Source organism: Leptodactylus fuscus, chromosome 5 (genome assembly GCF_031893055.1).
Source record: "Leptodactylus fuscus isolate aLepFus1 chromosome 5, aLepFus1.hap2, whole genome shotgun sequence".
NCBI lineage: Eukaryota > Metazoa > Chordata > Amphibia > Anura > Leptodactylidae > Leptodactylus > Leptodactylus fuscus.
Genome location: NC_134269.1, coordinates 106309342 through 106336159, shown reverse-complemented (window position 1 = coordinate 106336159; position 26818 = coordinate 106309342). Strand labels below are relative to the sequence as shown.

The 26818-nt window shown below is 38.3% G+C and overlaps 1 protein-coding gene across 3 annotated transcripts in view; it reads left to right on the top strand.

Moving 5' to 3' along the window:
• The window catches only part of SFMBT2 (Scm like with four mbt domains 2), a 148940-nt gene that overhangs the window by 26476 nt on the left and 95646 nt on the right, over positions 1 to 26818 (top strand). For all 3 annotated transcript variants that reach the window (XM_075273943.1, XM_075273944.1, XM_075273942.1), the window contains exon 2: positions 20071 to 20224. In XM_075273943.1, coding sequence (XP_075130044.1) covers positions 20122 to 20224 — 103 coding nt within the window. In that variant the 5' untranslated portion in view covers positions 20071 to 20121. The remainder of the gene's footprint in view (positions 1 to 20070; positions 20225 to 26818) is intronic.

Below are 26818 nucleotides of genomic sequence, written 5' to 3'. Positions count from 1 at the left end.
GGAAGTCCAGAAACCGCCCCAGGCTTGATTGGCAGCAGATAGGATGTCAATAACACAGGTAAGGCTAAAGTAACTATTAGAGCAACAGAGGGAAACTAAGGTGAAAGAAATGGGCATGGTGGAAAATCAATTACTGAGGTGAGGGAATAGGACAGGGTTCAGACATTACAAGAAGAATGTAAATCAAGGAATAGTAACTGAACACACCTCCTGCGCCACAGCGTGTGAGCGGAGGGCAAAACAAAGGCCTGAGCAGGCACAGATATTACACACAGCATTTACGCTGTAGTATTCTTCTGCAATGTGTGGATGGGATTTGCTAGAATCCCAACCACTTTGCATTGACTGTAAAATGTCAAGGTTTTTGTTGCGGCATTTCTGCTACAGCCAAACCAAGGCGTTTACGCCACGTGGGGCCCTGGCCTTATAGGGAAAGCATGACCCAGTTCTTGTAAACTCTTATGATGTCTTTGCAATCAATAGAATTTATGAAAAAAAAAGGAATAAAAAAAAAAAAGAATTTATGAGTTGTGGCGTGCAGCATAGCCATATATTATTCGAGATGTGTTGCTATATAACATTCTCTGTTTATACTACTACTTGTTTCTTTGTATGCTAAGACCGACAATAGATTCCACTGTCTTCAATGGAATGTGACACTATTGTGAAATAAAAATGTTATGTGCAAAGAATTTCATTTAAGATGTACTGAACTCAGCATGCCATGGTGTTTGGTACATCAGAAATACAATGATAAAAACAAACAGCATCTATTGCTTCAGTTGTTACATTGTGTGTCCTTCACTTCTCTAGGTATAAATAAAAAAATGGGTCCTGGGCAAACAGTATATATTCGGAAACAAACTTTGTAATACAGTAAATAGAATGAAGTGACAGTTTTAGTGATGAGTGTCACAACAATGGTCATTGTCAGTCATATATAGTAGTGCACCCTCCATGACTATGCAGATTTAATATATGATGAAGGTATGTGAAATGGAAGATACTATGCCTCTGTTTGTGTCAGATACCAAAATAGCATTGAAGCACCCCTGTTTAGGGTGTGTAGTTAACAGAGGGTCCTCTCCAAACATGAAGACTTACCCCCCCAAACCTTAAGCAGTTTTATTCTTAAATGTTGTACAACAGACTATAGCTTTGCACTATAGGCATGTACAGCTTTCCTTTCTATTAGCTTGCTAAAAATATTTACACACATGAATTATTGTTTCAGTTATGATTATTATGATTAATATTGTAAAAATACTACTTTTGCATAAAGTTGGCATAATTCCCAATTTAGTTCATTTCCAGCAGAACACAAAGCAGTGGAAAAAAACAAGATGATGATGCTGAAATAGCTAGTTATATATTATAGTGCCCAAATAAATGTCAAAATAGTAAAAAGTAGTACAAGCTATAACTCTGAGTATTACATTGTATATTGCAGTTATTGATTTAGCAGCAGAGATATTGATATGAATAGACTGGACTAAATAACATCATTCCTAAAGGATTGTAGTGTGCTGTGTGATACTCTAGGACCTATTGTAATTATGAGGTTGTACCAGCGGGATTTTCCTGTTGATGTTTCTTTGCTAACTGTTGGCAGAATAAGCACTAGAGATACGTCATGTAGAAGTGGTTTTCCCTCAACACTGAAAAGGGCATCCTGCACCAAGTCAAGTATTCATACTCCCACGGCAAATATGTTTGGCAGGACCCATCAGTGCTAGGATGTAGAATACAACACATCCATATCTCTCCTATCTATCTATCTATCTATCTATCTATCTATCTATCTATCTATCTATCTACTATCTATTCACAAATGGGCAGCACAAAAGTTTGAATATTGTAAAAAAAAACAAGACAAAACATCTATCATCTCTTTCCATCTATGGTATTTATGTGGTCCTTAATGGGGTTGTGCAATTTTTAAAAATTATAGGGCTAATGCAGGAACTCATTAAAACTAATAATATAACTATTCTTAATCCTCCATCTGGTCGCTCATTGCTGGGATATGTTTACATAGCTGCAGGAGGAAGCTATCATATACATAGATTATCTGCAGCCAATTGCTGGCCTCTGTGGGGAGAAGCTGTATGCCAATGAGGCTGCTGATTGGCTGTAGTAGTGATCTGTGTATACGGCAACTGTGTATATGAATGTAGCTTTAGGCTAAGGCTGCATGTTGCGGAAAAGCAGCTTTTTTATGTTGCAGATTTTGCTGTGTTTTTTTCAGCCAAAGCCAGGTGTAGATTGAGCAGAAGAGAGAAGTATAAGAGCTTCCTATATATTTCCCATTCCTGTTGAAGCTACTCTGGACTTTGGCTCACAATAAAATACAGCAAAGTCTGCAACTAAATAAGCTGCTTTTCTGCAACATGCAGCCTTTGCCTAAATCTCCATTCACATCTGTGCTGTCCTTTCCGTTTTTCTGATCCATCATTGGACCAGAAAAAAGAAAAACAATAAGAAACAGCAATGAATCAGGGAAGTGACAGACATAAACAGATCCTAAGAGACCCCATTGACTATTATGGGGTTCATTGGGAGTTTTTTTTTTTTTTTTTTACTGAAATCTCCAGATGAAAAAAATCAGGATTGCAGGACTTTATCATCTGACGATTAATTTCTAATGGATTTGCACTAGATGGACACCTGCCACAGATATGAATGCGGCCTAAGCTGGCCGTAACATTAGTTTAATGTTGGCTGAACCAACCAGTTTAAGCCTGACTGCCCAAAGGAGTCTGGAAGAGCGTTTGGGTGACAGCTAAAATATTTAGCCACCTTTACACAGGAAAAGACAGATGTCATATCTTGTGAAATTTCACAAAAAACACGACTGTATTTCGAGTTGCAACATTACATAGTTGCAATATCACTATTTATGTATGATGCAATCACCATACGTATGAGCAAACAAGTGATGCAAACATATAACAGGTTAGTGTGATGGTACAAGAAGTACAAGTCTCCTTCTAGTTTATGTTGTCACTCAATTGTGGAAAACAAGTTATCCTATCTTTGTAACTTACCATTTGCTTGGACCATAGTTTTGGCAGAAGATATATATTTAAGAGTTAAATTCTGGAAAACATTCTGCTGGCTCAAGATTCAGAGGTGTTATTGTACTGGAAACAATGATTCACTGAAGTGTATTTTACAAGGACATTGTTTAGCATACATTTTGTATTCCTCCTTATTGCCCATAATAGAAACAAGAAGGAAGTGCAGGTACTTAACCTACTGTGGTGGTTATGTGCAATGTGCACATATTTCTATAAATTGTATCGAAATGTTTTTCATTTTATTAACTTTTTTGTTCTCTTTAATCAGCATTTACACATTACCTAAATGAAAATAATGATTTGTTAAAGGGAATGATCATAAAGACAACCTCTGGCCAAATGAACTATAAAGCTCTCATATTGGTGGGGCACGTATTTGATGCAGTCTCTCTGTGCCAAGACAGAGAGTCGGTCTGTAACCTTAAGGGTTTTCTTCTACTAGACTCTAGCTGTTCCTATATTATATGGCAACTCTTGACTACCTCAGGAGGACTCTGATAAAACAACACTTATACAAGTCTTAGATAATGCATTCAATGCAGTGTGCAGAATTAGAAAAATATGACTGCTTTGTGCCAAGAACAGTATCACACATATCTAAGGTTATATGTTGGTATTACAACTCCCCCATTCCCTTTTATTGAATTGAGCTGTTATACATTAGAAAACCTTTGGCCCAATATTCCAATGTAAAGCATGCCTAAAGAATATAAAATTGCTTTGCAACTTTAATAGAGTCCAATAGAAACTATAGCTACACTGGAGTCCCTGATCTTAACTGTGCCTAAGCAGAGCACAGCTAGAAAAGAAGTTAAGGAAGGAACAATTGAAGAAGTCAATATCATGTAAGCATTAAGTAATTTATATAGAATTGTATGGCCACACCTGTATTTCCTCTTAAACATCAAAAAACTTAGCACTGGGCTTTGAAGTGGTAATAGATAATACAATAGCTCTTTAGTATTTTCTGAGCAAGAAGTAGATACCATCTCTTGTTTTTCTTCTGCTCTTACGCCAATAAATATGTTTTCTCTGAATTTGTAAAAAGGACTTCTCTTTTAGATGTCAAAGTTAAAATGTTAATTTGGTAGGGATAGCATCTTGAACTGCAAACTTTAATGGCATGTACTTGAACAAGAAGAGCTGAGCAATTTGATAGATAGTTTTGTAGGAAAAGATTTAACATAACATTCATTTATTCATAATTTCCTGTGCATTCTAGTTTTCAGACTCCATTATGTGGTCCTAATCATTGTCTTTCTCTATAAGTGTGCATTCACTTGGTAGGACCAGCCACAGAGTCTAGTACGTGGTCCTAGTCTTTGTCTAACAGTTATCTCTATAGTATAGATGGTATTGGTAAGATATAAGTATATAAACATAGGAATGGCTCGGCATGGCATTTTCTAGAATTGCCATGTTTTTCTCCTTTAAAGTTCTTCACATATGGTATAACTGAGTTGTTTGAGAAGTGTGAAATGCTGTGGCTCGGTGTTAGCACTTAATACATAATAGACAGTATAGTAATAATATTCAACACGTTTACACAAAAGCAATTATCACCATTCCAGATAAACTGAAGGCTGCCCGCTTATTTATGAAGTTTTGTATAAAATGTGTTTTACATTTCACTTACTTTTATGCGATCCAACCTCCCTTAGGAGACATTTCAGTAACAGACAGATGTTATAAGATGGTGGAATTACAAAACTATGTATAGGCTATTGAATGCATGACCTTAACATCTTAGTAGAGCAATCTTTTTGGCACAATAAAATAGTTTCAATTTCTCACTAAAAGAAATGAGTACATTATTATATAATCTTTGCCGTACATAAGTGCACAGCTTTTTTTGGGGATTTGGATAATTCATATTGAATTTAGAGCCGTTTATTAATTTATATTTAGATATTAAATCCAAGTTCAGAGTAAAGTTATTTAATAGACTATAGTGGTTCTGTCACTTAATAATTCTATTTGCCAAAAGGTGTCAAAAAATATTGTACAATTTGGCTGATGTTAGCTATTAAAGAATTCTATGGATTTGTTAGAATAGCTAGTTGTTAGGATAGCAGATGTATTTCAGAGCCAAAGTGAGAACCAGTAATAGATACACTGCTTTAAATGGTTAACATGGCGCCATGTGTTCAACACCCCACAGGCTGCACCAACTCCAACCCCACAATGGTGTTCACCAGAGCCCCAGATGGTGGGCATGGACTTGGCTGCACTGCTGGACAGAGTGGTAAGGGTCGGGAAATGCCAAACACACAGCACACCACAAATCACAGTAACCCAGACACTGAGAACTCTTACCAGCAGATGTTTCGGGTAGTGGTGTAGGTCCAGGGATCCAGAAGGCTGAGGCGGGTGGACAGCAGGTGGCAGCAGAGAGTAAAGCGTAATCGTACAGTCTGGGTCGTCGGCAAGAGGGCAACGCAGTACAGTGGGAAATCCAAAGGGAATGTCAGGCAGGCCGAGTCGGGAAAAGGAGTGGCAGAGCAGTACAAAATGGTGTTCAGGAAGCAGAGGTAAGCCGGGGTCATAAACAGGAGCAGGCACAGTACAAAATCAGGAGGCAAGGTCAGAGGTCAAGGCAAGGGGTCAGAAACACAGGCAATCAGATAGAACCAACCCCTACTACCAGGACGCGAAGTACAACTGAATAACCAGCGGTGATCCAGAGCCAGTGCCCTCCTTAAATAGGCTTCAACCCGCCGCTAGACCGCAAACTGGAAGTCCCCGTCCGTCTCAGGAGGAGATTGTTAACTCCAACTTAACGCTGCGGAGCTTCCAGCCTGCCACCTGAGACCTCGAATTGGGGAACTTGGGAGTGCAGACAGGAGAGGGCCAGCAGCCTCCGCACATCGCTGCAGAAGCTCTGGCCCTATTCCTGACACTAGTTATGAGGAGAGCAGTCATATCTGATTCTTTCTGTTTCTACCCTCTCCTCCCTCAACAGTAAGTTTTAGGCTTCTGGATATCAATGTATGTAAACCAGCAGTGAGAGGGGCTGAGGAGGTGGGCAGAGTTAGGGGAGGGGGCACGCTCCTGAGGAATATACTTAACTCATAATAATGGGTTCTCTGTATTCTTTGATCATTCCCATTACCTAACTAGCAGAATATTTTTGTGCCACTTGACCTAACAGGAGGATAGTTCTGTCCCAGTAATACGCTGCCCTTACATTACTAAGCATATTTAGCAGTACAGAACTGCTTTAAATACATACAGTTAAGTGCCAAGTATGATGATCTGGACAATATGAGTCATGTTTAAAGATATAACTATATTTTAAGTGTATTTGTATACTTTTGTTTCACCATATGTCAATATATAAAGCTTAAAGATGATTGTGGAAAATACAAATGTGAAGTCTTGAAACTGCTTTGAAAAATCTGGCAGGGTGGCATATTCATTAGATCTCCTCAATTTTGGCCTTGGGAATAGATGCATTGTCTAACTTTGCCAAATAAACAAGCTTTAGCCTGCTAAATACATAGTCTGGGAAAAAAGCAGCTGGGAAGGTTTATTTTGTGGTAAGATGTTTTCTAGCCATAGGCAAATGACTCTAAACCCAGTTCATTTCACAAATGTTAAAATAATATCTATGCTACTAGATATACCATTAAGGTCCCCTTAGCCATTACAGCAAAGTCGGCTGAACTTTCTAATTCCAGTATGTAATGGGGGGTCCCCCGACTCTCCCCCGACGTGTAATGTCAGGGAAAGAAGGACAGACTATTTGGAATTTTTTTCTTAGGGGAGAGAATCCACCACTAGAGGTGTCTGGTAGCCACTCACTACGTCCACCCCTTTCAGAATACATATGGCTGAATCAAAAATCTTTTTCACTTTGAGGCTAAGGCCTCAAGTTGTGGAAACACAGCTTTTTTTGTTGCAGATTTTGATGCATTTTTTTTTTTTTTAGTCAAAGCCAGATTGAACAGAAGAGAGAAGTATAAGAACTTCTTATACATTTCCCAATCCTTTTGTAGCCCAAAAAAACACATCACAATCTGCAATTATATGTTGTTGTCGGGGGAACACTAAACATACCTTTTGTGTGTTAGGCCCAACATTGCGAAAACATAGATTTTTTAAATTTAGGTTAGGAAGGTTAGGTTTTTAATTTAGGTTAGGAAGCCATTTTGGTGTTAGAAGACTCTATTTAACAAAATTTCTGATGCTAAAAATTCCAACCTAGTTGTGTACTGATAGAAGATTCAGTCTACAGACAAGAATGATTTGTTATGTAGTGAGCAGGCTGAATCTGATGTATAATAAGGCTAAATGATATCTTGTTTATCCTTCCTCTTTAAGATGAGAGATTGGAGTTTCCTTTTTAAACATCATTTTACATTTTGTAGTGATAGACATAGCAAATCTGTATCACGAGTGGGAGTTGTGCTTGTATTAACTTGCCAGTTTGATACATGTGTCTTGCATATATCACAGCCCTGTTATGAGTACATTTCAGAGATTGTGGTGATGTACATTCCAGTACTTGTTGTCTTCACACTGTAGCAATTCCAGCCTGATGTTTTTGATGAAGTCGTTGGGAGTTTCCCTTCATATATAGACTGAAAGTTTCCCCTCTGATCAAGGGGAAAAAAGTTTTGTTTTGTTGGGTTAAATTCAGGAGCCAGGCCTTGGCTTCAAAAACTTTTCTATTAAAATGCTAAACTTTTCTATTAAAAAGTTAAACCATTCAGTGCAGTTTTGGGGTTACAGTTGAATATCTAGGGATATATAACCTCCTTTTATTGGGGTTTGGTTTATTTTATTGGGATTTGCTTTTTACCATCCATTTCGGCATCTTGATGCTGATAACTAAAGATGGGCAAGCCGAGTAATCATTGTTAGACCCAAATATTCCCAATTGTTCATTGTTTGAAACGAGCCTCCATTGATTTAATTGGGAGTGAGATGATCATTTTTTTCAGCCAGAATGAAAAATAAGCGTCTTACTTGATTTTCAGGAGGATTCCACCTGATAACCTCCATTAAAGTGAATGAAAGAGTTTAGTCAGATTTAGTCAATTTCAGTCAGGTTAGTGATAGAAATCATAGACAGGAGTGAAGGAGAATATCTGTGTTGTGTGAGCCAGGCTGCTATAGTAATACAGACAGACAAAGGACTACTCAAGTTGCCACAGTTAGTACCACTGCTGCACTGCCACCACCCAGCCAGACATGTCCTGCGGCCTGGTCCATCATATCTTTATATGCTGCACTGCCACTCATGTTGCCACAGTTACTACCACTGTTGAACTGCCACCACCCAGCCAGACATGTCCTGTGGACTGGTCCATCATATCTTTATATGCCGCGCTATCACTCATATTGCCACAGTTATTACCACTGCTACACTGCCACCACTCAGCCAGACATGTCCTGCAGACTGGTCCATCATATCTTTATATACCGCACTGCCACTCATGTTGCCACAACTACCGCCACTGCCACCACACAGCCAGACATGTCTTGTGGCCTGGTCCATTATATCATTACATGCCACACTGCCACTCATGTTGTCACAGCTACCGTCACTTGTTCAACCCGAAACAAATCTGGGACCCGAGCCTCCCAAAACTAAACTAATTTTGAGAGGTTCGCCCATCTCTACTGTTGACCTATCCTCAGGATAGGATAAGGTATCAGTATCAGATGGGTGGAGTCCAAAAAGTAGCTGCAAATGCTGCATAGTAAAATGATTACAAAAATAGAAGTATTAAGAGTAAAAGTTTATTTTTGTCATTTAACAAAATTAAGTGAATGAAAAAAAGAGAAATCTAAATAAATGTAGTATTTGGTATGACCATCTCTTGGAGGAGGAGTCCTGGAAGTGATGATATGGCCCCGTAGAGACTTTATCTCAACTTCATCGAGTCTGACTTGGATTACATGAAGCGACAGAAGGCTGTGGTTAGTTCTCCAAAATGTTTGGAACAAGCTCCCCGATGAGTTCCTTCAAAAACCATGTGCAAGTGTACCTAGAAGAATTGATCCTGTTTTGAAGGGAAAGGGAGGTCACACAAAATTTTGATGTGATTTAGATTTCTATTTTTTTATTCACTTTGTTGTGTGTGCATATATAGTTATACTCCTGCATTTTCATCATATAGAATTAAACAATGAAGGTTTCTGTTAAATGATGACAAGCAGAGATCCATGTGGATTGAATATAGAACATATACAGGAATATAGTATAACATTTTGTCATACACAAACTAACCTTTATTTGCAGAAATCAAAATCCCCTTTAAGTGAAGTAAAATGGACAAATGTATTCACAGCATGTATGTAAAATGTACTTGCACTTGCCAGAGTCTGTACTTTGCCTCTGGTGATAGCAGTCATTATGTAAAATAAGGTTAGGATAGAGTTATGAGTTATACCAGAAATATCTATGGTGTCTTAGACACAGATAAACCTCGAGGAAGTCTTTTGGCATTGACCTCTCATGTCATGGTCTCTGGGCTTGTATTTGAGGATATCTGATGTTTCTGGAGTGAATGTTCTGGAAATGCAGCTAACATAAACATCACGCAGTGTATAAGACAATTTTTATTTTCTAATGGATTCCAATTCCCATCTTTTAACTGGGTAACATTGTTATTATGTGACTGGACTTATAGTAGAATGGGTCAAATACACTATTAAAGTATTAACAAATACTTAAATCACTATGTAAGCCAATAGGGGAGAGCAGGTATTCAGTTACGTGAATGAATGGTTGTGAAAAATGTAAGCATGCACCTTATAATAGGAACTTAAAGAGGTTGTCTGGGCAAAAAAAATATATTTTACATAGGTAAAAAAAACCCCTATACTCAGCTTTCTCCAGTGCTGTGATGTCATCATGGCGCGGTCCAGTCCTTTTTGCCTGGACAACCTCTTTAGGTCATGTGCAGTGAAGACAACAATGGACTGGCAGGACTGGACCACATAGGTAGGTAGGTATCAGAGCTCCGGGGAAAGGTGAGTGTGATTCTTTTTTTTTTTTTTTTTCACTTCGCCCAGCTTATTTAAAAGATAATTTTTTTGCCCAGGCAACCCCTTTAAAAATAAAGATAAAATCCAAAAATGTATTTACATTTGACACCTATGTGTAAATTTTGAAACATATGGAAAGTGAACACAGCCCCCGTAAAAAGTGCTTGTATAGTGTGCGATACTTTAGAAATACTCTCCTTGGGTGCTCAAGGCTTCATACCTCCTGGTCCAGGCCATATAAACAGGAAAACAAAAAAATGGAAGTCGGCACTCCAGTTAATATCCAAAAATTAAAATATACTTTTAATGTCCATGATTAAAAAGAATTGACAAAAACAGAAGACCAGTGCAAAAACTTGAAAAATACGAAAACAACACTTACAGCATGATGAAAAAATAGACGTGCTCAAAGCATAGATGAACCAGCGTTAGTAGCTACTAACGCTGGTTCATCTATGCTTTGAGCACGTCTATTTTTTCATCATGCTGTAAGTGTTGTTTTCGTATTTTTCAAGTTTTTGCACTGGTCTTCTGTTTTTGTCAATTCTTTTTAATCATGGACATTAAAAGTATATTTTAATTTTTGGATATTAACTGGAGTGCCGACTTCCATTTTTTTGTTTTCCTACCTATGTGTAAATGTTTAATTTCACGACTATCCTTTATGTAAATTTATACCAACTAAATCCTTGTGTCTGTAAATGTTTGAAGGGACTCTAGCACTCTTTCCTTTTTCTTTTCATTGCATTTTCAAATCATGTGTAAAGATTAACAGAGCAAATGCATAAACCATACTCGGAAACTAAAACCGCTGTTATCTATAGGCCAATTTATCATGTCTTTGTCTGCTGTACAAGCTGCACTAGCTTTTTTTGTCCTGATATTTTTGTTTATTTTGTATTACACTTGTTGCTTTTCAAAAAAGTGGGCAGAGCGGGTGTGGATGAAGATAGATGGGGCAGGTATGCCGCATCCCTATAAATTTATTAGAACTTACACCAGATAACCTCTGCTAGTTAAAGCTTGCACTTATGTCAGTTCCTGACTGGCATAGGTTTCAGTTCCAGTGCATGGGACCTCCTGTGATGCTCCTGAATTATTAAGAGGCCAGAGCCTCCTTAATGATTCTGGCGCATCTTGTGCCAGCGCACAGAGGGATTAAGACCTGGTCTTTTTGTGCTATTCTTGCTGCAAAAGTTTTTAAAATTTCTTCTCAGCAATTTCTGAGTTATTTCTGTTTCTGGGAAATCTGGGTCATCGTTAGTAAATCTATTACAGCACTGAAAGTAGATACCAACTAGCTTCCTTGGCGCCCTGTCAGGAAGCATGCATTATGGGAAAGCTGGGTTTTTAACTATGTTACTAATTGGACACTGTATGTTGTTCAGAAATCTTGGGAAAATGGGTTACAACTCGTGTGGAAGCTAGTATAGTAATTTACTTTCAACCAGCTTTCCCAGAAAAACATATCTCAAAGATGCAGTTGATTTGAACTTTTAACAATGTAAGAGAATACAACTAAAGACTTTAAGATAAGATAAGATAAGATAAGATAATCCTTTAATAGTGAAGGTTTGACGACTTTACGTGGAACTGACCACTCTTCTTCATCCTCAAAAACTACCTAAAGTATAGCAGAAAGGTGTCTGTAGTATAAAAGGGGTTAAAGAGGAAATTTGCAAGAAAAAAAAACCATTTGTGGAAGTGACGGCAAATCTGTGTACTTTTTTAATCAGAAGATGTAAACTCCTAGTAAGAGGTGGCATTTAATCGTCTGATCTCTGTACATTCATAGTATTAGCTGAATGCCAAGATCATGCCTCCTTTTTCAATCATCCTTCTATCCTGAGTCTGGAGTAAAATTCATTTTTCCTTTTGCAGATAAAGTCTACATAAAAATGTCAGGAAATGGGTAGGTCTGATTTCCCTTTGATGAATTGTCTCTGCTATGTAAAATGCCATCGTCGTAATAATATTTAGAATCTGTGATTAGCCAGACACAGATTAATATCTAACTTCAGAAACACAGTCATTTTTTTTCTATATAAAGTTCATCGCATTTGATATTCTAATCACAAGTCACGTGCTGAGTACTGTTAGATGTCTTCTCTATCAGGAAATTTCACGCACATATCAGTATTTGTCTTGCGTCTATGCTATGTCCGCACCAGTGACTTCTTCAAAAGTCTGAGACATATACAAACTTCGTCTTTTTTATGATGTGATGTAAAGAAATAGGCAGTTAAGCATGTAAGACCACACCAAAGTATGTATAGAGAATTCTTTAGTAGCCTTTTCAAGGAACGATTTTAAAAAATTGAAGAAAGTAGTCAAGGGGGCCTTAGGCTAAGACTGGAAGGCAGTTTGGAGCTGACTGGTGTTGAATGAGGGATTACTAGTTGCACTTAGAGAAGAAAACATCAAGCTTTAAACAATAAAAATCATCTTCAAACTATGCTGATTGTATATAATTTCTTTGGAAAATACAATAATTAACAGAATGAATAATTGTGTTACTCTGGAGGTTGCCTATTGAAATGAATGTCTGCCCACTGAGTTCAATGTTTGCCTTGTAATCTTCTGTGTAGCACACATCGGTGCCCTGGAATAACAGTTATAAAATCATCTTGAGGCTAAGGTCCCACGTTGCGCTTTTTGTTGCAGATTTTGAAGTGGTTTTTTGAGCCAAAGTCAGGAGTGGAAAATATAAAGGAAGCTTTTAGACGTTTCCCTTCTGTTAAATCCACTATTAACGTTGGCTCAAAAAAACCGCAGCAAAATCTGCAATGGTATTCAGTTTATCCTGTATTGAGAACGCCCTAATGTAAGTTCCAGGCAGGAATAATTGTGTTGGGATGGCAAGATTTATTCTATTCCGTATTGGAATATTGTAGAGTAAATGATCATTTCCCTCGAAGCAGTGGATGATTGACTGACTTAAAGTCAGTTTCATCTAGATAAGAAAGCTAACAGCCAGAGGTAACTTGGCAGAAAGAAGAAATGAATTATACGTTCCTGTAGACTGAAGAGCGCTCATGAACCCTGGAACTCACATCTGAGAAGAGATGTGACGATTTCGTAGTGCACAGTAGAAATTCCAGTTGCTGTGCTTTCTCCAGGCTTCTCACAGGACCTATTCTCAGGCAGTTAAGTCAACACAATCTTTATTGATATTGGCAGGGCTGCCAGAGTCTGCTAACAGTACACAAGCTTATAACATTGCATTAATTGTTCTACTGAAGGAGTGTAACACATACGATTTAACATGTAACATATGCTGCTTTGATTGGAAACTAATTAAAAGTGCCGTCCCTCACAGGACTAATGTCTACTAATTGTACTTTGCTGTTCATTAATAACATGACTTTTGTTGGCGAGCAGGATTGAGTGGAGTTTTGCTGCCACAGAATGTAATTGGAATTGTGCATAGTCGCATGATAGGATCAAGTGTATGTCAAGGCATTCGAAAGCATTATTACAAGAGATCTGCATTAAAAAGCCTGTTGAGGTATTTAATGGGAGCGAGTGCCAAACAATTTACAAGTGCCAATTAAACGCCATTGCTAACATTATCTAACCTCGGATAGTTAAAACAAATGTCAGATGGATTGCTAAAGCTTTGTAGAAAATCATCCGAGGCATTGAAAACAGAAGATTGTGACTGATGGGAGTCTAGATTGGGCATACGTATACAGGGTTCTTGTTTATTGATCAACATATGGCTCCGCCAGCCTATTATATGTTAGTATAAGTGCAGTCAACTATGCTAAACTAGACCTTTCTATACAGCGGCATCCTGCAAAACATATGCTAAATAACAAAAAGAATAAAATCCATAATAAACAGAACAGTTGCATTGGTGATGTGCCTTTGTGTCAAGATGTCACCGCTGGACTAGGAAGTGCAATATGATGCTGAATGAGGAAGAATCCAGAATGGATCTGTGGGGCATTTAACCTAACCTAATTCTTAATCAAGTTTTATGTTAAACATATTCTAAAAGAATTTTTTGTGAGGTTTTTAAAGGTTTTTCATGTTATTATTTATAACATGGAAAGCACAACTTCCCAATAAAACAAAATTCTTAAACAGAGACAAACAATTCAAGATGGGAGAGCAGAAGGGAAAGAGGACAGTGGGGCACAAGGGAAGGAAAAGGGGAAGAAGGAGAACAGCAGAAACAGTAACAAATTCAACATGTATAATCCAATACAAGAAATTCAGAAGGTTCTACAATGGCAATAGACAATACATACCAGGACAGAGTAAAATGATCATGGAGTTCTAAGTTGTGGGCAAGGAGGTTCTCCATTGTATAAAAGAGAGAGATTTCAGAAAAACATTCCTCAAGAGTCGACGGGAACTGTCTCTTCTCATGCCAGGGGACCCTGCAGGAAAAATATGATGAGGGACCATTTATATTGAGACAAGCCAGTGCGATTCATAAACGGGTAGGTCTCAAGAGTATTCGATAAGGAGATGCCTGTTATGTCAGTCATGTATGACAGAACCTGGGTCCAGAAATCCTGAAGTAATGGACATCCTCACTATATATGAGTAAGGGGCATTCAGGAACCAGCCATGTAAAAAGCCTGGGACCCTGTACCATCATGACAGTATATTAAAGGAAGTTTCCTGTATTTTTGTTGTGATAAGGGACTTATAATTAAACGATTTCTCTAATACCAGCTCCCAGCCCTGACAATAAGGGGATTATTGTGGAGAGGCGCTGGAAAGAAAGCGCCAGATATTGTAGAGATAACATGTAGGGGAAGATTGGTGCTATGCAAAGTCATTCAAACTTTGTGAGATTCCCATGTAATTGGCAGGAGGCGTATATAGAATGGTAGAAATGTGTCAACTGCACATAACTGAAAGGGGCCCTAGACGAAATTCAGCCTGAAAGGAAATGGTCCAACAGGGGGGGGCCAAAGAAAAGTGAGAAAGGGCATCGAATAAAAGTAGGGGGATAGATTTTGACTCGCCCACGATTTTGATCTGGTGGATACAGCTGGGGGGGAAGTTGGGTTATTTGAAACCGGAAGCAGAGGCCTCTTAGAATCTAATAGTGAGTTGGCTGATAGTGTAGAAACAATAGGGTGGTATAGGTACTGAAGGACAATGACTGCAATGAGAAGGCAGCTCTAGTGCAGGTCCATGGAACTATGGAGAGAGCTTTCAGGGCAGATTTGATCCCAGAGTGAACCACCACATAATAGTATGTATTATAACCAGATAGGCCAATTTCACCCTTGCCTTGGGTCGGGGTTAAGGACTGTTTGCAAGAAGCAAAATCATTTCGGCAGGACTTTCATTTTCAAAATGTTAACACCTTTGTAGGATTTAATTATAGATAATAACATGGAAAACTAAAAACAGCATTACCAAGAATTCTTAAAAAGTATGTTTAACATCAAAACTTAATTTAAACATTAGGTCATTTCCTGGTGACACATTACCTTTAATCTGAACATGAACAGTATTTTACTCTGCATAGTGGGTGTGACTAAGCATATGGCATATGCTAACATACAGTATGTAGGAACATATGTGCAGCAGTTTTTTCCTGACACAACAGAGGTACACATGAACAGATATTTATATGAGCGTGGCTGAGAATGTGCTCATAACTAACCTTTATTACTATTAGAGATGAGCGAACTCTGTTCGGATAAGCCGATCCGAACAGCACGCACCCATAGAAATGAATGGAAGCACCTGTGACACTGACTTTGCCGGCGGTCGGCCAGCGTCAAAGGTGCTTCCATTCATTTCTATGGGTGCGTGCTGTTCGGATCGGCTGATCTGAACAGTGTTCACTCATCTCTAATTACTATACATGCTCCCAGACTTTAACCATCTATCTATTGTGGGGAAGGTATCTCGGTAGCAGCAATGGTGCAGACCCAACCAGTCAGACAGAGCGAGACACAAAATATGCAGCAAATAGGTTTATTAAAAAAAACAAAAAAACAAAAACAGCTAAATAAATTAACCTTCATGTCACAAAAAATGAGCAAAATAAAATACAGCCTTAACTTCAGGCAAAAGCAATACGAAACAAAATCCTGCTCGTCTGAGCAATAACTAAACAGTAAATACTAACTGTACGTGGTTCTTGCTACCAGCTGCACGAATCAACCAAAAATAGCACAATACTGTCTCAGCAGTCTCACAGTGTCAGGGCAGACCCAGTTACTTCCTTTTCTCCCAGGATCTGCCCTAAAGTGCAGGCTCTGCTGCCTTATATGGCCCAATAAAAAGCCTTGGCTCTACACCTCGGGCTGAGGCCTATTGAAGACCCGCACTGGACCAAACATATGTGAGAAATCTGATAGAAATATACAGTGACTCCAGCAGTCTGTCTGTCACCTTCTCACACTATATATACAATGCCAAGTGAATGATCCAATGGTACTGGTTATCTAGCAACATAAGCAGCAATTCTCACATAGTATAGCGATTATATATCTCTATGTGTCTTTATGTTTATCTAACACTCTTGAGAGTTGGCTACATAACACAATCATATACACTTCTATATAAATATAGGCCAAGACTTACTATTGTAGTCACAATTAGACACTAGTGTACAGGTAGTGCATCTTTTATGTAATGTATCTAGTTTGAGTTAAATTTTTCTGACTTGTTAGACATTTGGGTGTGGATTACCATATCAAAGGGGCGTGGCTTAAATGTGCCACAATGTGCCATAAAATTCTGGTTTAATGTGATCCAACTAACAGATGGTATAAATGTAGACATAACAGGCTAAAGATCTGCCAGATTTATCATCCAGCATCACTAGCGTATTTTCAGACTGCCTATGTAAGTCTGCACTGTACTAGTTACTACTATAGTATAAGTATTGGTGCAGTCCTTCACACATGAGACAGCCATTGGCCATGTTGCTGCTGTAAAGTAATAGCTCAGCGAGGCCAAGGATATCCACCACTGACCAAATGTGAAAGGAAAAAGATCACAGAACTGCAGTCAGATGACAGCTGCTCCATTTTTTATTATTCAATGACAGTATTCATGTGTATTGAAGTGTTCTTATCAGAATCAGAAAAGGCCTGGATATTGCTTCTTGTAGACATAAAGCTATTCTGGAGAATCCTTTTCCACTCAAACAGCAGGTCCCAATTGAGATGTCTTTGTTCAGAATGACAATGCCACTAGAATTTTCTGTAACCCATGAGTGGCCATATGACATATGGTTCTGTTCTACCTTCTAAGGATTTTTTCAGGTTAATTCTTGCAGGGGGAGTTTTCTCCAATGTGTAATAATCATATTGCAGTCATCATTATATATAAGGATTATGTATGTCACATCAATAGGACACCACTGTGTTTATTTATTTCTGTGTACTATTGTATGTTGCAGGTTATAGCATTGATGTTGCAGACCTGTAGGGAACCTTTTAAAGATGAAATGGCTCATAGCTGAGAACAGTATCTTGCAGTGATGTGGATAATGAGCTTATGTATGATATCAATATTGGCTTGGTTTAGTGTCTGTGAAATCAGCACAGCTTTCATCCATAGCATAATGATGTATCCTTGTCAGAATACCAAGAGCTTTTCGCAACTACTTATATTATACCACTTAACAACATGCTCTATTTATATTTGTACCCCTGAGTTCAATTTAAGGTGATGGATAGGGTGCTGCTGAGTTAATTCGCAGGCACTCCTAGCCGCTACACTCTATCTGTCGTTGATGTCAAACCGAGAGGAGAAACGCTTGCTTTACAAATAGCCCTATTGTATGAATGGAATACATACGTTTCAATTGAACATTTGATGTACAGACTGTGCATTATAAAACTCCAGAGGGAACAGTAAATATTCGTTAGAACGCCATTCAGCTAATGTCTTGTAACCAATGTGACGATCTAGGCACGGTGTACACTAGAGTATTGATGGCTTCCTGTGAACTGCTGCATTATAAAGTACTGGCTGCATAGACTGAAGTGTATTTCTTTCTCAACTCTACTCTGGAAAGTGTAGACTCAATAACAGGGTTTTTATAAGCGTATTATAGGCTTGTTTACCCAGTTGTAACCAAACAGCAGTGATCGTATCAATTGCTAACTAGAGGTTTTCTTGCAGATAAAGCAGAGAGATTATTTCAGGCTTAGCAAAGTCAGCAAAGTGTTGCTTCATCCTTCCTCGCACACCATAGGGTGGAAATGTTTTATGATTGGATTGAGCAGTGTATTTACTGACTTGTGAAAGGACATGGCAATAATTGGCATTACTGACTGTAAACAGTGAAACACAAAGGCTATTTATAGGAGACGGATTAATGTTACTACTAGTACTGCTATTATTTTCAATAGAGAAAAAATGCAAATTATTTTTCATCATTGAATGTTCGAACAACATCAAAGCACCAGTAATATGATATTTAGCAAATATAAAAAATATTTCATTTTTGTTGACATCAGGCAGGATATAAGGTCTATGGACACAGTTGGATTTTTATTAAATTGAATTGCGTGACATGTCATTATGGGCTAAGAAGCATTTTTGTCATTTTTTAAAAATGTCAAACTGTTTATTTTCTCCAGCTTGCATGTGTTACAATACTATACGTAACGCACTACAGACGGATGTTTTGTGTTACATCTGTCAGAGAAGTCCTCTAATGGCGTAGTCTGTAGCCGTTCTCCCTGTTCTGCTGTATACACATGTCTAAGCTAACATTTTTACAACAAAATAAAATAAATGTAAATGAAAAGGTGTCAAAGTAGAGAGAGGCTACAGACCAAACCATCTGAGGGTTTGGCTGACAGATTTAGCATAGAACTGTGTTCTACAGCTTGCAATGTATTATAATGCATGTTATAAAGAAACTGAACCATAGGTGTCTATATCCTATTAATGGAAGCAATTTTTGGAAACACAGCGGCAAAAACATAGCGATTTACAGTCCCTGCAAACTGGATGGGATTCTAGTAAAGTGGATGGGTCCACATATTACAAAAAAAATATGTGCAGAGGAAATGCTGTGATTTCCAAAAATGTTGGGTAACAAAGAGTACTGAAGAAGAAAACTCTGTGGACATAATGTGAAAAGTGCTGTGGGGAAAAACTGCAGTACATTACAGTATATATAGGTCTGCGGGTTGTTGTTGGCGATGAGCTGCTTATAATTAGCCAAATGTGGTTGGTGGGGATCCAGTACAGTCCGAAGACCAAATGCCCCTGTGTTATGCACACAAACTTCTAGCGCCCCGCCTCAGCTCTGCTACATCTGCTAATTTTGAATACAGGGCTTGTGTTGTGTGAGAGTGTCTGAGCAGCTTTTGTATTAGACACGGCTGAACGGATGTGGCTGAAATGTACAACAGTTCTCCCCCCTCCCCCATCTGAGGCAGAACAACAGATTCCCCGTCCCACTCACTGAAACTCTACAGCTGTTATACTCCTCTTGTCCAGACACAGCCTGAATGTTCTGTATTCTACTGATCTTCTATGAGATTCCATTTTCTTCAGTTTTCACACTGTCTGGCTCCCTCCTGTTTAGCTCCGCCCCCAAATTAGCATGTAGCTCCGCCCACCACATAGCATGATCCTATGGGACAGCTGAAGGGCCTGTGATGACATCATCAAAGGTTCTCAAACGTAGTGTGTGTCTAAATTTGTGCTTAACGGTCATGTAGTGACGTCATTTACTAGGATAAAAAGTAGCCTATATTTTAATCGGGGTTCCTATCTATGTATGTGCCAAATTCCAGCCAAATCTTTTTAGCCGTTTTTGCGTGATTGAGTAACAAACATCCAAACACACAAACATTAATATTAGTAGGAAATATTAGTAGGATACATATATATATATATATATATATATATATATATATATATATATAAATATTTATACAGAGAGAGAGGGAGTTTGTTATGCTCATATGTGTTTCTCTTTTTGCATCTGATTATGTGAATTAACAAAGTAGCTAATTGTGGCTTTTTTTTTGTCTTGCAGCAACTCTCACTATAATGAACTAGATAAAAAAGGAAAAAAGACATTTTAATAATGGAGACTAGGATGCCGGCAATACAAGTAAATCAGAACAAAACCAGTCTATATATGGAAAAGTCTAACAGCCCAAGTAATGGGCGAGAACTTTTTGTATCAGGTAAGTTCACAAAGTTGTTATTTATGGATCTGTTCCCTAAATCCCATTACTTTATGTTAAAAGAGCCTTATATACTGTGTGACTGTACATGACCCAGATATTCTTGATGCACATTGATATGGCCAACAAGATCAAAAACATTTTATTCTCATGCTTTTTTTTCATTATTAAACGATTCTGTGTCACAAGGATAATGCCAGTCTCCAGACACATTAGTATAATGGGTATAATATAATGTGAGCTACATTTCAATTAAATACCCACATTTACATTTTGCACGATTTGCAGTATAATTCTGCTGTATTTTGGAATTTCTTCCATTGTAGTACAGAGTTTAACCCATAGAAAATCTGCAGTAAAATCTGTTGCAAAACATGAAACAAAATCCAAATGTATTATCTGCAATTTTCATCAGAGGCATGGTTGAAGGCTCATGCGCAGGGGTGTAAATAGGAAAAACCAAGCTCTAAATTAAGCTTTTGGCTGGGCCTCTCCTGCCCTCCACATAATAAAATATCCCTTTCCTTGCCCCTACATGGTTTAACACCTGCCTTCATGCCCCCCACATGGTATAATGCTTCCTTTCCTGCCTCCCACACTGTATAATGGTCCCTTTCCTGACTCCCACATGGTATAATGCTTCCTTTACTGACCTCCCACATAGTATAAAGTCCCCTTTACTGACCTCCCATACGGTGTAATGCCTCATTTACTGACAACACAATAATAATAATAATAATAATAATAATAATAATAATAATAATAATAATATATTTTATTTATATAACGACAACATATTCCACAGCACTTTACAAATTGTTGGGTTCAAGTACATACAAAAAGAGCCATTACTGAGTAATAGTCAATTCACACAATGCCCCTCAGATGGTTTATTGCCCTTTTATTGGCCACTACAAAGTATAAGGCCCTCTTTATTGCCCCCCACATGGTTTAATGCCCCCTTTACTCACTTCCACATGGTATATTGCCCCCTTTATTGACATACCTACATGGTAAATTGCCCCATTGATTGGATCCCACACAGAATATTGCCTTTTTACTGGCCTCCATACAATATATTGTCCTCTTTTCTGGTCCCCTGCATAGTATACGGCCCCTTTATTGGCATCCATACAGTAAGGTTCTCCTTATCAGGCCCCCATGCAGTAAATGCACCCCTTTGCTAGCTCCCCACACAATATAATGCCCCATATACTGGCCCCCAGAGAGTGATTTTAGGTCATCATTAAATAACAAATAAATTGCACTGCCCCCTGGAAGATGAAGGTGAATCAGAGGAGGCCAAGGGAGGGAGTGGGGATGGGTAAGTGAATATTGGCCATTGCTTGCTGGAATAAGCCTATAATTCTGCTCCTGCTCATAGGCCCTGATACACCTTGAGGTCTCCTCCTATTCCCACTATCGATGACAAAATCTGAATTTCAAGGGGCCACACGGTGGCTCAGTGGTTAGCACTGCAGCCTTGCAGCGCTGGAGTCCTGGTGTTCAAATCCCGCCAAGGGCACAAAACCATCTGCAAGGAGTTTGTATGTTCTCCCAGTGTTTGCATAGATTTCCATCCCATATTCCAAAAAAAGACATACTGACAGGGAAAAATGTACATTGTGAGCTCTATGTGGGGCTCACAATCTACATTTAAAAAAAAAAAAAAAATCTAAATTTCACCCTGTATATAAAGTGTATATTGTGTATACATGATATGAGATGCACATGACTGTTTTAATATGGGATCCGACCCTAGTGTCCATTTCTAGCTTCCATTTTACATCTGTTTCCAATGCGTGCATCTGTTTTTGCCGTTCATGTTGCATCCAATTCACTGATCATGTTTTTCAAATATGTGTTGGCAGTGGTTCAGTGAAAAACAGATGGCACTGAAATGATATACTAGTGATGCTTGTTTTTTTCACTGATTCATAGACTTCAATAGGTTGCTCAGGTTAGTGAAAACGGATTTGCATAGAATATATTCTTAAAAAATGGTAACAATACACCGACCAATTAAAAAAACTTATGTGTATATGAGCCCATAGGAGAGCATTGATGCTAATACTGTCCTATTGCCATTAGTAAAAAAAAAAAAAAACTTAAGGCACTTGGATGACAAAGACTGTAATATGGATGGACCCTAAGGGCTTGTGCACACAGAGATATTATGGCTCTGTATAATTTTAAAGTGTGAAGGTATTAAATTAAAAATATATTTAATTATAATAGTAATGCTAACATATAGAGATGAGCGAGTACTGTTCGGATCAGCCGATCCGAACAGCACGCTCGCATAGAAATGAATGGACGTAGCCGGCACGCGGGGGGTTAAGCAGCCGTCCGCCGTCAAAGCGGAAGTACCAGGTGCATCCATTCATTTCTATGGAACGTGCTGTTCGGATCGGCTGATCCGAACAGTACTCGCTCATCTCTACTAACATATAAAAGGGTACTTAACTCTCATTAATATCCTGCAGCTCTGATTCAGATGCTGCTGAAGTCAAGTTCTGGTGTCCTTTGACACACAAAAAATGCCCCAAGATGTTCACGCCACCAACCAGTGGCCACAACATTGACTTGCTTCAGCCAATGATTGGGTGAATGGATGTCTCCAAGCACCAAAGAAGGCAGCATCAGAACCAGCCCCATTCTAAGCCCTATTTTAATAGCTGGAAATCCCATTTAGCGTTGTTCTGCTATGTTTTCTTGACTCCAGAGGAAAGTGGCAATAATAGTACCAGTGAACTGTAAGTTATATTCATGCAGAGTTTTGATCTGCCTGTACTTTAGTACTCTAAAGGTACTCTAAGTACTACATAAGCATATAAGAATCAAGGCAATGCATAAAGTGGAAATTTAGGAGACCAAGATGGAAGACTGAGATACACTCTTTTTATAGACTCTCTGTATTTCTGGAATTTATATGATTTGCACGCAATGTTTTCCTTCTTCCAACGCTAGTCATACTTAAGATCTGGAATAATAGTATATTTGTTTGAATTGAGTGAAAGAACATAAAAGAACATACATTCTGCTAAAGAAAGACACAAGCTAGCGGTAAGAGCACAAGAAAGCTGACGAGTATGCGGAATGTAAATTATCATTGTGGATTTGGTCTTGTATACAACATAGCCAGTCATCTTGAAGATTCTGTGCCTCCAAGATTCCAGAATGAGAGAAACAACAGCAACCTCCGCACTGCAGCAGATACACAAACACATACATATTTTTTCATCAGCTGCTTTTACTGGCTGACATTTTTCCCTTATCAATGAATGTTTTTCAACAAACTTAATTTTTACCTAAATTAATCATTAAATGTGATTCATATGAAAAATTGCCCAGCTCAAGTCCCTTGTGTTAAATGAAATTTTGTGAAATAATGCCATGCCACTTAGTGATTACAATCTAATTTGTCAGCTCTTAAACTATTATCTAGTGAAGCATGGAAGTCCAGTTTATTCTGTATCGTAGATTCTGAAATATATTCCTAAAGGATCAGCTGAATGGCCTGCTAAAGATAATGAAGCTTGGCAGCTACCAACTTAAGATAGATCCTAATTGCTTACACAGCAGATACATGCTGAGCACAGACAAGCCTTACAAAACTCCTAAGAATTTTAGGAAATATTTTTAGATACACTTGATTGGCATTCATATTTTTATAGGAGTGAGGTTGGCCATAATTATATTTATTATTGCTTTATGTCAGTAGTCATCAGCTGTGAAATATTTTATAGAGTATTTACTGCTAATTAAATATAATGGGGATATAACTGAGACCAAATGTGCCAGAATTCTAGCTTAGGTCTTATTCACACATCAGTGTGAATGGACTCATAGACATAAATGTGAGTGCATGATCTGCAAAATGGACCAAAATGTAGCATGCCTTGGATGTCTGAAGAAATGCATTGAAAATTAATGGATCTCTGTGCAGTCCATGGTGAACACAAACAACATGTGTCTTTTGAAAAACGGAAGATGAAAAGAGCCCTTAAGGCTGGGGCCCCATGGGATGGAAATGCCACAATTTGGCCCTGGCAGAAACGCCGCAGAAGAAATCGTGGTATTTTACAGTAAGAACAAAGTGCATGGGATTCAAGAGACTCCCATGCCCACTCTACAGTAAAAACCGTGGTGCAGACATGACAAGATTTCCAAAATTGGCATGGCTTCCCCATAGGTGTAATTGTAACAGCAAGTCTTTGGAGGAAAACTCTGCAAACTTTCTGTCTAAAGCAATGCGTTGCTGCCACGGTTTTCCCCGCAGCACTTTTTTTGCTGCGGGACGTCCTGTGGGGCCTTAGCCTAAAGTCATTTTACCCGATACATTGGGGGGGGGGGGGGGGGTTGGGGAGAGAGGGGAATAGACTGTAATTTTTAAAATACATAATAACAAAATAAAAAATAAAGGAATTATAGCACACGTGGCCAATTAGCCCAACAGAAGCTAATCAGATATGGGAGTGCACAAAAAAAAAAAGCCACCAAGTAACATAGAGAATATGAGAAAGATGACAAGGGAAGGAATGGAGGGGGAAGGAAGGGTAAAAATTATAATAGCTTGGATGTCTTTTACCTTGGTGTTTAGGGGGTAGATTAAGCAAATAGCTAAGAGGGTCCAGTGGGACTCCCTGTATAAAAAGGGCATCAGTGATGGTTTTGACCTCCATCCAAAAGGGTCGGGTCAGAGAATCCCAGAAAATATGGCATAGCGTACCTGCTGTGGCCTGGCAATGCCAGCAAATAGGAGAAATACTTTGGATGAGGCAATGGAGTAAGGTTGGGGTGTGATACCAATGCAACTCCAGAAAAAACTTATGGGAAGTTCTCCTACACTTCAAGATAGCTTGGATTACCTTCTGTTTATTCAGACTCTTGTCTCTGTTGTTCCTAGTCACAACACTATTACACACTTAGGGCGGAATTTGTTTCCCTTTGGAGTAGTGAAATGCCAACTAAACAACTTCCTGTATAGTGTAATCCATGAGACGTTTAGAGCCTGGTTCCCCTGTGTTGCTCATATTCATCCACAGATAACCCTTTCCCTTCTCCACGTTTACAAACACCTTTTGTTTTGGCCTCTGCCATCCTCTCTGGTCTCTGTTTCCTACTCTTTTTTTTCCTACTCTTTTACTCACCTCAGCTATGTTTCCACATTGTTTTACTGCTGATTTTCTTATTTGATGTTTCTGTGTCTACCTCACTGTACTGTCTGACAACACATTATATATGACTACTTATTTATTTAGCAAAAACTGTGTGAGCTTAGTCTAATAGAACTAACTGTTCAACTGCTTAATTGAAAACCAATTGTAATTGGTTAATATTTACAGACATTTGTAAATGGTTTATCTACAGGAAGAAAGCAAGTTTATGAGGATAATAAAGCAGTTACAGTCAAGTGGAAGAAAATCTGTCGGTTATAGTGGTTAATATTTCACACGCTTCCAAGATTAATATCACGATTTAACAGTGATGGAACTAGAAAAACAATGGGCGATATTTGTCATGTCTTGTATGCCAATTTCTGGTGTACAAGACATACGAAAGTCACAATTTTAGCACAAGTCAGGGTTTTGCATAAAACATTGTGACTTTTTTCTATTTTCCATTGTCTTCAGCACTTTCCTGAAAGAAGGTGTGATGATGGCTAGGTCACAGATCACGTCTTATTATTGATAATTTACGCAATTTTAATGGTTTAATAATGCCTGAAATCTACGCCAGCTATGAGAGGGAACAGGTTTCTGTGCAGGTACATGGACGTGCTGGAAGTTGCACTTGATATATGTATGAAAGGCGTCATAAATGAGGTGCATCTGCAAGTGCTAAACCTAAGTCTTGATAAATCTCTCCCAATGTTTTCATAGGAAATATTATGGATTGTCTATTATCATCAAGCTAGTTATTAGTGTATATGGCAGTACCTCTTATTTTTCTTCTATTTGTAGATCTTATCTATTATCAGGCTTCATGTACAGGACCATTTGGATGATAAGTAAAACACCCATTGATGTTATTAATTCATTTGTAAATTGTTGCCTTAAGAATATTAGCGTTTCCATACAAATATTTGCCTAATTATACTATTAATGACAGAACCTGCATGAGTTATGAATGGAAATGTATTGTAGTTATCACTTCATCATTACACACAGATAAAGTAATAGAACTGTTGTTGAAATCTCATTTATTCTGCATAATTGAAATATAATGGAGTTATTCCAGGACTCGAATTAGTCTTTGTAGAAACAATTATCTCTCAGATGCTTCTTCTAAGCTGCGTTAATGTACAGTTATATCCCACCACAAATTCTATTATGTTATTACCACATGAAAATGGGATGAAGGATTAGATTTTTAATGAAACAAATTCTTCCATTTCAATTTTGTTTCTAATAAATATGAAATGATTGTGCTTAGACTGCGGGTCAGGGTCAAGGAATTGTTAATTGATTTCTGTTCAGAAAAGATGGTGTAAAAACAACAACATCAACTGTATTTCCTCAATATGCCAAACACATTCTATAGTCTATGTATTGTGGGGAAGTTAGCTCGGTTGAAACAGTGGTGCGGATC